This window comes from Amblyomma mixtum, chromosome 7 (genome assembly GCF_055824585.1).
Source record: "Amblyomma mixtum isolate Tamu chromosome 7, ASM5582458v1, whole genome shotgun sequence".
Taxonomy (NCBI): domain Eukaryota; kingdom Metazoa; phylum Arthropoda; class Arachnida; order Ixodida; family Ixodidae; genus Amblyomma; species Amblyomma mixtum.
Genome location: NC_143018.1, coordinates 55,598,938 through 55,612,927, shown reverse-complemented (window position 1 = coordinate 55,612,927; position 13,990 = coordinate 55,598,938). Strand labels below are relative to the sequence as shown.

Below are 13,990 nucleotides of genomic sequence, written 5' to 3'. Positions count from 1 at the left end.
GGAAGCATGCGGAACACTAATCCGTTTATATACCTTGTGCAATTCTGCACATAATGCCTTCGCATCCTGCGCGTAAGCAGTCACGTGTTCCTTCCGCTTTCTTGGTCGTCGCACTATCCGCATGTTATTTGTTATGTGCATGTTATTATGTGCTTCCCGTTAATGGAATCGGTTAGCGTGGTCAGGCCAGAGAAGGAACGAGGAAGGCGGGAGACAGGATTACGAATAGAAAACATGAGAAGACTTTATACAAACTACTTGCATGATTTAAAAGTAAGACCAACTGAGAGTGCCTCTTAATGGAAGGGAGCATCGCCAACGGCAGTCTTTGGCCGCACTCTCTGCCGAGTTTGATATGCTCTTCATTCCCTAGGATCCCTGGAGGGGGGCCGGGCCTGCCGCAGAAAGGGTGTCCTGGAAAGTTTACTTCGGTTCCGATCACACTCTCTCACCCATTGGACACTACCCGTTATGTGATGCGATTACTGAAGAGGGGAATGCCATCTAAGACGCACCGTCAGCGCGAGTGGCGTTCCCCTATTGTGCAATTGGCCGCGCATGGGGCTTGTGTTCCCCGGGTCTGCAGGTCGTTGCCCGAGTGGTGTGCGTTCGCCTTCGGCCTTCGCCGCCGCTGCCGTCGTCACCCCAGTCTATGGAGTCCGCTGCCTTAATCCACCAGGAGGGAGGGGGGGGGGGGACAAACCATTCCTCTCCCTCGTAACGACTCCCAGAGCTGTAACAACCTCGCGAAATACTTGCGCAGACCTCGTCTTTGAGACCCAGCCATTGTTGCAGCAAGTCGAGCATATATCCATCTATTTCTCCGTCTGCAAAACTTCCTTCATAACAATCAAGAACTTTTAGTGGAGTGTTTCTTGAAGAAACAAAGAAACAAACAGAAGAGAAGAAGGAGAAACAGCTGATAAGCTGCGCTCAAATTTCGCATTAGCAAGTGTACTAGCAAGTGTACTACTGTACTACATCAATGTGCAGAACGCTGCCAGCGTAATGTTTCTTGCTTGTTTCAATGTACTTCACTTACGTCAGCACTACCAGCATTTTCGTCGTCTCTATGCAATATGTGTGGCATGGCCTTCACGACTGGTTGATGAAAATTAGCATCTGGCGAAGGCGTCAGAGGCTGCAAAAGCTTTGTTGCTCTCGCCCTTTCATTGCAGCAGCGTTCTTAACGTCCAGTAGCCCGCTGAAACGTCGCAGGAGTGTCACGTCTTCGTGAAATTTGTCAAGCTTTTTTTCTTTCGTCACGACCGCCTTCTCTACTTTTGATTAGTGCATTCAACAAAAAACCTGCTTATCCGTGGCTGTCGGTCTTCCTTCCCCGATGGCCCCTCCGTGTCTGTCCAGTCCCTCTCAGCTCCCTTTCACGAATTATCGAGCAGTGGCACGCTCTACAACCCATTACAAAACATTTTAAACCGCCCTCCCACTAACCCTTTCTCGCGACGCTTCAATGAAGTGGCGAGGAGGATCCGATTCTACTACTTTTTCACTATGTCTGGTCACGAAGAGAGCTTCGAAAACACACGCTGAAACATTCGAAGATGACAACGGTATCCTACGCGTATGTCGAGTCAAGGATAGTGGAATCCATTCTTCCTTGACTGAGTGATGAATGACTTCGCTCCGACATACATTTGAGCGGTGAAGGTCCCGCGGTGAAGAAGAATTTTGTGACGGCGGTGTCGTGCGGCTAGGACGTAATTACGCATTTTAGATCACTCTGTTGTCCATCTACTGGTTCTGCTTCGGTTATATGCTCGGCATTAACGCAAGACTTTCAAACAGTTCAGCGTCCTATTTTAACCAGCCATTTGTAGATTGTATAGCTAAAGGGGTTCTCGGCGTCCCAGAACAAAAGATCGCAAAATTTTTTGTCAGTTCCATACCAAAATATCTTCTCCTTCACTGTAATTTAACTGAAATTGGTTTTATGGTTTCTATCCTTCCTTTTCAGAGGCGTATAGCGTATACGTTCAAGAGCAATCAACGAGAACAGTCGTGAGGGCGAGCAGCTGATGGCCCTGAACAAACATCTCGCATTGAGGCTACAGACTGTGCCGTAAAGAAAGGAGGATGACCACACAAACATTGAAATTGTCCGTGATTTTTGTTTAGAGCAACAGCCTCTTTACACGCCATTGGCAGAGCACTGCTATGATACAGATTTCGAAAACATTGAATCAAAAAGGGGTGAGGTGCATCGTGTGACGCCTAGCTTGTCCGTGTCTTCTCGTTCATCCTGTCTTCTTTTCTCTGCCACCGTTTCTTTTTAAATGATGTGACGTCAATTTCTGCTCCATGAAATTCTCATTAGCACCTTCTCCTTTTCCTTTTTTCTTTTCTTATTTCTCAACCATTACCCATCCACAATCATATTACCGATCACTGTCGTCGATTACAATCCATTACCATTCAACAATCAGTATCTAGGGCACAGTGCACGACACTCTACGCCACATCCACACATATACACCACTTGTTGCAGTATAATGAAGCACCATAACACTGCCTTTCAATCCGTGCAATTTTATGACGCCAAATTACCATACAAATATTCGTTTTATTTTCATTACTATAATATAGGAACACATCCCAAACACACAATACTAAATCATATGTCTCAAAGCACGCTGGTTAGGTGCCCCTCAAACACACCTGAACCAACGACCCTTCCTGTCCTATTGGCAAGAAAGACGAAAAAAATCCTTCGTGGCACATGCGTTGCGTGTCCTCCTTTGCTGCTGTGGTCCCGGCTTTGATCCCAAAGGCCAGCTATTTTCTTTTTCAATTTTCTAGTTAGAGGACCGGTGGGATTTTTGCCGACTGACGACGGGCGACACCGGGATTTCACCAGAACGAGCTCCTTAAGCTGTCGCGTGATACATGCGACAGTCCAATGGTCTCCAGGGAGAAGAATGGCTGCGACGCATACCCACCGGCTTCTCTAACCTGGAGAATAAATGGGGCCGAAGAGCGATCGTTCCAAGAAAAACCGGTTCTGAAGCGCACGTGGACAGTTTTCCCTGTGGGCCTGGCAAGGGTAAGCCCATGTTGGCCTCGAATCGGTTAGCCCATGTGGGCCTGGCACTGGGGTAACCGATGCGGGTCCACGCTGCCACCTTAGCCCCCTTTAGCACTGCCTGCTTAGCCCCCTTTCAGGTCCCCAAAAGGTTCTGATGAAAGCTCCCTTTATCATTTTTATGCAAGGAGACAATAGGGGTCGCCTGCTGGTGATGTGTAGCAAGCCCACATGGCTGCTCTTGTGGGTTCCGCTTGATGTTCAGTTGCAAATCCTGCCCATATTCCACGTCAGGCCCCATGGGCAGCCAAATATACGCCCACAAGGACCCGCAATTCACAGCCCTATTAGTGCTACTGGGGTCGTGTTCACTCTTACTTCAAGCAGCTTGAACAGTATGAGCATCAGAACATGCGTCGCAATGCAGCATGCGGGACTTTCCCCCCGTACCTCAGTGTTTATTCGCTGCACAGTTGTCCGTAAATGACTGCACAGATCACCGCTTCTTGCGACCTAGGTACAGGTACCTCAGGCCACAAGCGAAATTAAGCATCTCAGAGGCGTTGTCCTCTTTCTCCACAGCGCTAGGGTGATAATTTATATTGAGAGCACTGAAGCACCGACAGGTATAAAACTAAGAAAAACCGTACCTTTTGTTGGCTGTGCCGTGGGCTGCGCCGCGGGGCCTGCAAAAAAATATCTATTAAAGCCCTCCAATCCATAAAGCCTAAAAGCAAAATGCCTCACCGAAAGTTTGAAATCATTGCACATTCATTCATGCCTGCACAAAAAAATTTCATGCTGCAAAGTTGCTGTGAAAATTACAAGTACCGCACAATTTACTCAAGGTCTGCGATCAAACTGGTTTCCGTGAGATGGTAAGCGTGTTTAATGGAAACGAACAAATACTATGACGAAGCTGGATTTGGGGTACCCTGCCATTGATCATCAGCATCCTAACTATATCCATGGGACGGCAAACACTGCCCTTACCCACCGAATTCACCCTCGTCTGCCAGCCACGGCATTTGCCCTTGGGATAACGAAGCTAACCTGCTCTCTACGCTGTTTTGAAAGCGACCCCTAAGCGCACCAAGGAAGCGTTAATGAGAAAAACATGTACGAGGCGCTACGAAAAAACGTGCAGGGTATACCCATATAAAATGACTCCTGCTGGATACTACAGCAACAAATTATGGTACCGCTTCGATGCCGTAGTGCAGCTCTCCTAGGCATGCGCCTCTATTCCTTAAAGGGCAGTGATCTTAGTATGCAACTATTGTATCACGCAATAACCTCACGCACGCTTCGTCGTACAAATGCATACAATTTGTATGGTATTGTTTGACATTTATAATAGAAATGTGTGATTTACAAAAATGAACGCTATTATATAAAATGCCATAAGGTGTTACTGCTTCATAATTTTTTCACTGAGACAAATTCGTGGTGCTAGATGGTTTGGTTTGGTTTATGGGGTTTAACGTCCCAAAGCGACTAAGGCTATGAAAGACGCCGTAGTGGAGGGCTCCGGAACACACACGGACCTCTACACACAGTACACGGGCCTCTAGAATTTTTCCTCCAAAGAAATTCAACCGCCGCGGCCGGGATCGAACCCGCGTGTTTTGGGTCAGCAGCCGAGCACCATAACCACTGAGCCACCGCAGCGGCTCCGTGGTGCTAGAGTACTGGCACCAATTAAATGCCACGCCCTGGACAAATTGTGCTAAGATAAACCGCACCCTGAATTTTTGGTTTAGCTGTCAAGCCTAAAGAATAAATGCACACAGATTAGGTATTTCCGCAGTTGTTACCATAAGTGGTTGGAATAAGGTTGTTAAATAGTAGTGTGTTCAGTGCACGGTCGTACGCGTACTCTTTTGTGAAGCAGGACGAAAACGAACATGAATGAACTTTAGCACGTAAAACCGTCATCCGATTTCACTTTTTATTCGTTGTCTCTGGTCCAAACTTAAATATTGTCCACCGTGAAATCAAAAATACCTCCTTCTCTTTCTCAAGTATAGTTTCCGAATTCGATAGTTTGGTCGCGTTGGGCAAGCCGCAAGGGAAACACTTTTACTCCCCGCTCACCCCAACGGAAACTTATATTTCGGTTCTTGGAATGATTCGACTAGAGCTGCAGAAAAGCTGTCGGAAAGCACTCGATAATAGCGCGAAACTCATTCTATCAGCAGTGTCGACGTGATTTGATTTGGCGAGACGACACTAGAAACTAAACCCTTTCGCACTGCCTGCTAGTGTGGGCCATTCAAAGCGTAAATCCTGTCATTTCTCAAGAAGGAAATGGTACGTGAATTGTATTAGTGTGAATTTTATCACATCGAATACAAGCGTTTCAGTTGAAAAAGGGCATTAGCCTCGCCGCACTGGCACCGCTCAGAATTGAAACCTGCGTACTTTGACCAACCAGAGATTGTTTCGCTGCGCTGGTTACGCCTCCGCCTGAGCGCTTCCGTAAGCCCCCGTTATATTTTGTGGAATGTCGGTGTCCCATCCTCGTACCGCTTTCGAAATCCGTGGCCGCTAGGAACCAGGGAGAAATGGTATGCACGCAGACGCCAGACGCCACAGGAGTCCCTGCAGTGATCTGTTCTGGCTCTCTGTAAGCGGGACCTCACTCTTTTTAGCGGGACAGCCGATAATGATGCTGAAGATTGGCTCAAATCATACCAGCAGGTGACCACATCACAAATCTGATGCTGCTAACAAGTTGAAAGCCGAAATGTTCGGACATCCTGCTTGGCGCACTCTACGCGCCGAAGACCGTTTGCACGGGCGTTCGCAGCTTTTTGGTGTCGTCTTCACAAGCGAGATTGCAGAAGTGGTCAACCTACGCTCGCGTCCCAACGGCCAAGTATTTAATGCGGACAAGATCAAGTATACTCTGAAAGGCATCTAGGATGACGCATTCCAGATGCTGCAGTCGCAGAGCTGCCCGGCTGCACAAGCAGAGGCGCCTCACTGCCAGCACGGCGCGTCTCCTGGCAGCACACGACCACCCTTGCGCTATTAAAAAATCCGTGCGTGAGAAAGTTGCGCATAAACTCGTTTCTGCTGCCCAACATTGGGCCATCTACAGAGCTGGTGCCCTGTTAGCGGCCAACAAGTGCACAACGCCCTCCCACTGGTCTCTTCGTTCGCCCCTGTCGGTGCACACCTGAGGTACGCTGCGCCTTCGCGAGGCCAAGGCCACTCAACTGCAGCCAAACCTACGCTCTCCCTTAAGCGCCTGTGCCTCACGTTCCTCACACTCCGACGCTTTGTTTCCGACAGCTAGGATAATTGGGCAGTCCTTGGTGTACTGCTGACAAGCGGCAAGCCGTCGTCGTGTGCCAGTATCCCAATTTGCCGCTTCCTGGCCTCCTACAGGGGAACTCCCAACGCCAGCCGAGACGCCCCACCGTCGCCCTCTTGTAACTGACCGTGCCAACTTCTCCACCCGGCGCTATCTCCGCGCCACCACTCCATTTTTCCTGTGTGCTAGCGCCTGGATCTTCCGCATAAGGAAAACAAGATGCCCGAATTCTTATGGAGAGATCTGCGCCACCAGCAAAATGCCAATAGCCTCAGATTCTGTATAAGCTGATCGCAGTTTCAGTAGAGGGTGTTCCTGTTTTAGCCCTTGTCACCGGGCTGCTGTTTCTGCTATGGCCGCGGCATTTTGCCGCTCTTTTTGCAAAGTAAAGGCCCAACTTTCTGGATTCTCCCCGCGCGGTGCGCAGGCTATTGTGACGTTAGAGACGTGCACAGCTCGCGTCGTTATCCAGGAGATTGTCTATGTAATTGAATCCGTCATTTGGCAACCTGTTGTCATTCCACCATCATGTGTTGACACTTCCTGTCGTTGCCATAATGCAGTAATCGGTTGTGCTATGCCCCTTCTGCTGCTTCTGCCAAATCCGTCGTTGCCGAAAATAGTGACCTACCTACGTGCTCTCCGGATTTGTTCCCATCTCTCCTGGCCTTGGCCACCTTCGCCCCTCTATATGCGCCGCAAGTAGCGGCCCCAATCCTACGACGCACTCACCCTTTCGGCTGGCCTTATCGCATTGTTCGTGACTTGTCCGTTTACATTTGCTTCCGCTGCGCATCACGGTGATTGCCTCGGCACCGTTCAGCTGATCTATTTCACTCTAATTATTGCACTCGGCACTTCGCCTATAGATGTTTTCCTTTCCTCCGTCGATGCCTCTCTTCCAGCACGTCAATATACTCAATTTCTAAAGCTGCTTCAATAATTCTGTTCCTCCGAATTCACACCAATCCGTTTGGCCCGCACGTCGAGTGTTGCCTACCACGTAGACGCCGGTGTCGAGGCCCCTCTGCGTTAGCGCACATGTCGTGTCTCCGCCATTGGGCGCCAAGTTATTTAACAGGCTGAAATGTTCAGAGCTGTGTGATTCAGGCCTCGCAGTCCACGGGGCTCACCCGTGGTACTAGTGAAGAACAAAAATGGCTCTATTCGTTTCTGTAACCTCGTTCTACCCTCTATTACGCACGCTACAATGCCGGCATCCAGCTCAACTTAAAAAACTGCGCTCATGACCTGAATTTTAGGCCACGTTTTGCCAAAGAAGGGTGTCCCTTCAGATGCTGCCAGACTTCATGCCAAGACTCCAAAACTTGCTTTCATTATGAAACTCTTCAGCTCCCAAGGGGACTGTTAGTATTTTGGACGTTTTATTCACAACTTTACCGCATCTGTTGCCTTTTTAACTGAGCTTCTTGGCAGCAACATGGATTTCTCGAGTTAGTCACCTGGATGCGACGACGCCTACAGCACCTCGCGTAGTCGCCTCATGGCGCCACCCATCCTGTGCCACTTCCGCACGCAAGCCCAAAACCGAAGTACACTCGGGCGCCAGTAGTATCGGCCTTGGACCTGTGCCCGCCGAGCTGAAATCTAGATAAGTGAAATATTTAGTTGCTTCATTTGCTAAAAGATCCGTCCGGCCACCTGGCTCGACGGGCTCTGTCTAAGAATATAACATACGCGTCGTCTACCGGTATGGCCGCAAACAACAGGACGCTGGTGGCCCATCCCGCCCCGCACTACCGGCGGAGATTGCCAGCCTCTACAACCGCGAATCTCCTGCGCCTTCGCTCACCACCTGCGGCATGCCTCCCAAGCAGCGTATCAATCGTCGGCTGGAGCGTCCCGCGCCCTGAGTCAACAAGCATCTCATTTCGCAGTTAGGGGTCTCTTATCGGGTAGCTGTAACTCTGATAGGCGGAAATGACTTCTCGTCATTCCGACATATTTTTTCCCAAATCTGCTCCCGTTTCCACACGGACCAGCAAAGCGGCCACGCGGAAATATTCTCATTCGTCTCAGATAATATTGGAGCAGCATGTATAATTTCATTCTCAAGTATCTCCGCTACTCCTCGGCCTGCCAACGTCGTAAAAAATTGCCTGATTACGGTACAGGTGACTTTCAGCCACTGCATTGTCCTCCTCACCCTTTTTACCATGTTGACACCGATTTATACGTCCCTCTGTCAAACCTCGGTTCTGGCAACCGCTGGGTCATTATAATGATCACCTCACCAGGCACAGTAGAAGCGCCACGCTCTCGGCTTGTACAGCTCGTGATATGGCAGACTTCATTTTGCAGCGCTCCATGCTCTGGCACGGTGCTCCTCGTGAACTCTCAGTGACAGAGCAGGAGTTTTGTTGCCTGACATCCCTGAAACCCTACCCGCCGAGTGCAATATAATTCACGTCACTTGTACAGCCTACTATCCATAAAAATATGGTCTAAATGTATGCCTGAATCACACTAAGGCGCGACACACTGGCCATTATATGTTACTGCCACCACACGAATTGTAACCTCGTTCTACCCTATATTACGCACGCCTACAATTCCGCAACCCAGTCCACAACCGCGTTCTCTCCATTTTTCTTGGCACTGCCATGGTGGCTCAGTGGTCGAGGTGTTTGCTGCTCATACGAAGGACGCGGTTTCGATCTCGGCCACGGTGGTCACACTTCGATGGAGCGAATTGCTAGAGGCCCGTGTCATGTGTGATGTCAGTGGACGTTAAAGATCCCCAAGTGGTCGAAATTTCCATAGTCGTTCACGACGACGTCCCTCGTAGCCTGAGTCACTTTGGGACATTAAACCCCACAAACCATACACCATGTCATTTTTCATCCTTCAAAGCCGGCATCTATCCGCTCCCATTGACAGACTTCGCCCCTACCGCCCTGCCTCATCTTTGTGTACAACTCTTTTTTAAAAAAGCTGCACAGTAAGATTCTGATGACCGCTGCCAGATTGCAGTGTCCCTCAGGACAGACACTAAGTGGCGCCAAAAAGAAACACCGCCATGACAAGGTCAGTTTGAAACTGCTTTCCCACCCGGTTCACTAGTCTGGCTGTTGATTTCCTGCAATGCTCGCGGTCTCTCCAAGAAAATTGCTTCGAAATGCCATGGCCCTACTGCGTCCTGGAGCGCACGTGTTCACTCAACTACATTACTGAGCCCCTCACGCCGTCTGCCGATCTTTGCCGATGTGGCCGCGACTCTGTTCATGTCCAAAGCCTCAAAACGCGCTACGACCTTATCGTGTTGTCGGCACCGTGAGTTGTCAGGATGGGTACTGCTCTCCCCGCAGTCACTGTGAGGAAGGGCATTAGCCTAGCCGCACTGCCATCGCTCAGAGCGGGAGCCTCCTGACCCTCACAGACCAAGGGCTGTTTCCCGGCCGCCTAAGCGCTTCTCTACACTCCCGTTACATGGCAATTATTTTTTCGCGTAAACTACGGATTGTGGGCGACAAAGCGTCATCAGACCATATTGCGACGAAGGAGACGAACGTGGGAGTGGCTCGGACAGAGCGCTCGCGCTAGGCCGGCGGCCATTGAATCATCTCACTGCCATCAGACAACTCTCCTGAATCTTCGGCTGGCCGTCATGAAACAATATTAAAGCAAATTACAAGAGATGGCTTTGTTTTCACTAATTTTGCACACCATGAAAGTATATTTTTATGGACATACATGTCTAGTTGGTGCAATCAGCACCCTGAGAAAATGACCCCGAACAGCCTCTATTTGCAATTCTCAAGTCACCGACCATTTCATTACTAAAGCTACACTGATAAGTCGGTCTTAACTTCCGCATTACACCGAAAATAGCTCTTACCAACATTAATCTGAACCATTACTTATCGTGTGCGGTTATATATTTTTTCTAGCCGCATGGGAGCAAAAACGCTCCTTATTTTATTAAAGCTTCCTCACTCCAATAACTCATATACCCACACACAATATGTACTTACCTCCGGTGGTGGTGACTGTATGGAGAGGGGCCTCGGTTGTCTTTGGCCCAGCTGCATTAAAAACAAAATGAGATGAAATGCAGCACAAAGAATTGCGCGAACTAAGCCTAAATGGCAGCAGACAAGTGGCGCTCGTTTATTTCGCGAAATAAATTACAACGAAGCTGCGCAGTCATTAGCGTGATAAAGGCTTCAATGAATGCCAGTCAAGAGCGTCAAAACTGTACGGTATCTTCCTGGCGATTCATTTGACTGGCCTATACAGGAAGTTATTCGCCTAGATTATGAAAACTTAAAGTGTTCTGCTTCTATAAGATGCATGCCGATGGTCTGATTCGTTTTTTTTCATCACGGCAGAAAAAGCGAGCGCTCGTCACGCATGGCGCATTGTCAACCAGTGCTTTGCAGCAGACTCATACGCAAAAGGAGACAGTGTCAGAGCAAACAAAAGTAGTCAAGACCACGAACCCGAAAGTCAAATCCCGCTCCCTAGCACACACTGCCTTGAGTGCTAGGCTAGAAATTGGTACCGGATCAATTTCGGGCAGGACACAAAACTCCTCTTAATTGCAAGAAACAGAACTATACTGGGCTGTATAAGCGTTCAATACCGTATCAGTTTCGAGCAGTGGCTATGTTGAAAAACAGGATTAGCGATAAGCTGTGGCACACAAGTTATTGGTTGAAGGTGCCGGTACTGAGTTAACCTACGTTAGATGGGACGCTGATGCATTCAACGCCTTCAAGATGCAGTCATTTGCAGCTTTCTCTTCAGCCTCAGTCAGTGGCGTTCTTTCGAATAAGGATGTCGTATAAGATCGCGTTATTTTATTTTCCACTTTGCAGGAAACACCGTGAAATAAGAGCATTTCGCTTGTAAAACTTTTAAACCTTCAAAACCCATACGGCGACATAATCTGAGAAGCTACGGAAATATATTATCGTTTTACAGCCTCACGCAATAGGAAAGTTAGCCTTATGGGTACAGAAGAGCAAAACCTGCGCATGGACTTGTAACAGGCGCCTTTCAGGGTTACATGATCTGTAATGCGTGAGTACCTACAGACTGTCCTAATATCGGCTCAAGTGCTCCCTCTCGGAAGCGCGGCGAAGGCGTTAGACCGCGTAGCTGAGATCAGGCACTGAAGGAGCCGCGGCGCTTAATAGTGGCACGCGACGCTGTTTCCAGCGCTGTACCCGGCACCAGCGAGTCTTACCTCGCCGTCACGCACGCTACCGCTAAAATGACCGTCTGGGAGCAACGACGACAAACTTCTCACTGTCTAAAGCCAAACAGCGAAAACACTTTTGCTGACTGAGGCTGAATAGAGAAAACAGATGTTAATGGCTTCAGTTTTTATTTCCCAAGCGGTCCAACCGACATCATTCGCACGACGAATTGGGGTGGGCCTGCCACGTGAGCTGGAGAGGCTGACGCCTGGCGCTGTTGCTGTTTCTTCGTGGAGCTCACAGCAGCTCCACGAAGAGCTGCTCCATGCTTACAGAGTAGCGTACGTTACGAATGACTCGTTCCCTAAACTGAACATCGAAATTGACTGGCTGTTGCACCTTTCTATTTACTTCGTTTCCAGATTTTCAGCTGCCCAATCCAGAGCTGCGGAGACGCTTTAATCGTAGCTCGCGCACTTTCCTCCATGAAAAATTCCCCGCCCAAGGCGATATGAAGTCGAGCCACAAACAACGGCTATGTTGACGCACTTTATAACACGATCACATTTTCATTTTGTGCATGTATATCAGCAAAGACGGCCACGGGTCTGTTGCGAAGTTACGGTACATTGGGCCGCCGCGGTGGCTCAGTGATTAAGGTTCTTCGATGCTGAGCCCAAACGCACAAGTTTCATTCAGAGCGCGGCGGTTGAATTTCAATGGAGGCGAAATTCGAGAAGCCTTGTATTGTTCGACATCAGTACATGTTAAAGAACCCCATTGTCGCCGCAATTTCCAGAGCTCTTTACAATGGCTTCAAGATACATTGAACGTTTGGAACGGCAACTGCAGATGCAACCTTACTCGATAAATAATTTCAGGCAGCAGAAAAAACGCTCAATAAGGCCTAACACTCCTGAGTGTTAGGTGCAATGGTTTTTCCCATGGAAGTCTTGTATTTCACAATTACACTATAGCCTGCGATATGAAGTTCGCCTCGAACTGACTTGACAAGCACTGCAGAAGAAAATTGTTCTTCGTTCAGTGTTCAAAAATACGCAGCCTACTACTCCGTGAAGTGCGGTGCGCCACAAGCTTTGCACATGTAGGGTAAAGAAATCTGCAAAGGCGCTCAGTGACCAATTCTACAGAAATTCTGGATGCCATTGAAGCAAAAAATGATCACCTGCACTGCAGGTATACCCTTCATTTTTTTGTTCATGTCTGGTTAATTTTGAACACAGAAACTAATACTTCCACAAAATAGCATACACGATACTTTTCGACGTGAATAGGAGCCTATACAAAGTCTGTTACGGCGTCTAAATATTTTATTAGGTCGTGGTCGTCTATAGTATGGCCGCTACAAGTCTGGGAAGACGTCACGGGGTACAGTCTTGCATTTCGCGTGCAGAAAAAATATAGGCAACGCGATAGGCTTTGGTCGACTAATTTCTTTCGCACAAGAAAAGAAAGAAGTGCCGCACTTCGATAGCATTGCTTTTCGATGTGTGCACTTACACATAATGCTTTAAACAAGATAATGCAACAACTTACGCGCGACGGTGAAGACGAGCCACCACAACACCAGGAGGAACAGAAGGAGGAGGCAGCATAGTATGTACAGCCAAAGCCTGCTCTCCTCCCTGCAATGTAACCGATCAAACAGGCACTGCTGTAACTCCATGGCATTTTTTTCCTGCGCGCGCAAATATATGCATAAGCGTTGACTGCCGCCACAGTTTTCTGCCTGGTCAGAATGTGAAAACCTCGGCCTTTCAATGCTCACCGCAACGCAGCCCCATATGCACTTATGTACAAAAACTCTGTACAAAAACACTTTTGAGCACGAAACCTTCTATGAAGGCAATTTTTTCCATGCAATCTAAGATTTCCTGTAATATTCATACACCGGGAGGTCAACCAACGGTAGTCTAGAATTTTTTCTATAAACGTTTTTGCTATCGTCAAAAGCGTTCCCTATTGGTTTTGTACGGCAGTCTTAACTGTTCGATGCTATCAATGGAACCACTTTAAAAGGAACATTTTGCTACCTGCCAGACGAATGAACCAGTATCTTCGATCCTTTCATGAGAGTGTGTGATAATTTCACAATTTTTACATTTTTCTCCCAGATTGTTGCACAAGGAAGTTTCAGTTGCACAATAAAGCCATTAGTTGTCACTTTCTGCTAAAATACGCTTGCACTGTGCATTCCTTGTTTACAGGTTAAAACTTCGCTTTATCGCTGTTTTCTCTATCACAGCTTGTAGCGTCCGTATGATTCCATACTTCCTGTAGATATAGTCCATATTGACAAAAAGCAACTTTTCTTTGTCTCATCTCTTCTATAGTAATTTTTCACAACACACGTCCAAGCTGAGGTCTAAATACAGTGTATGCAATTATAAATTTAAGTATCTTACCAGTTTCGATATCTAATTCAAAGCTTTCTTCACATAT

At 48.1% G+C, this 13,990-nt stretch overlaps 1 protein-coding gene across 1 annotated transcript in view; it reads right to left on the bottom strand.

Annotated features, from left to right (window-relative positions):
* Positions 1–13,990, bottom strand: part of LOC149336128 (uncharacterized) — a 99,540-nt gene that overhangs the window by 61,634 nt on the left and 23,916 nt on the right. The window contains exons 7-9 of the mRNA XM_089554081.1: positions 13,085–13,173; positions 10,358–10,408; positions 3,691–3,726 (exon numbers count right to left, since the gene is read on the bottom strand). Of these exons, the coding sequence (XP_089410207.1) occupies positions 3,691–3,726; positions 10,358–10,408; positions 13,085–13,173 (176 nt within the window). The remainder of the gene's footprint in view (positions 1–3,690; positions 3,727–10,357; positions 10,409–13,084; positions 13,174–13,990) is intronic.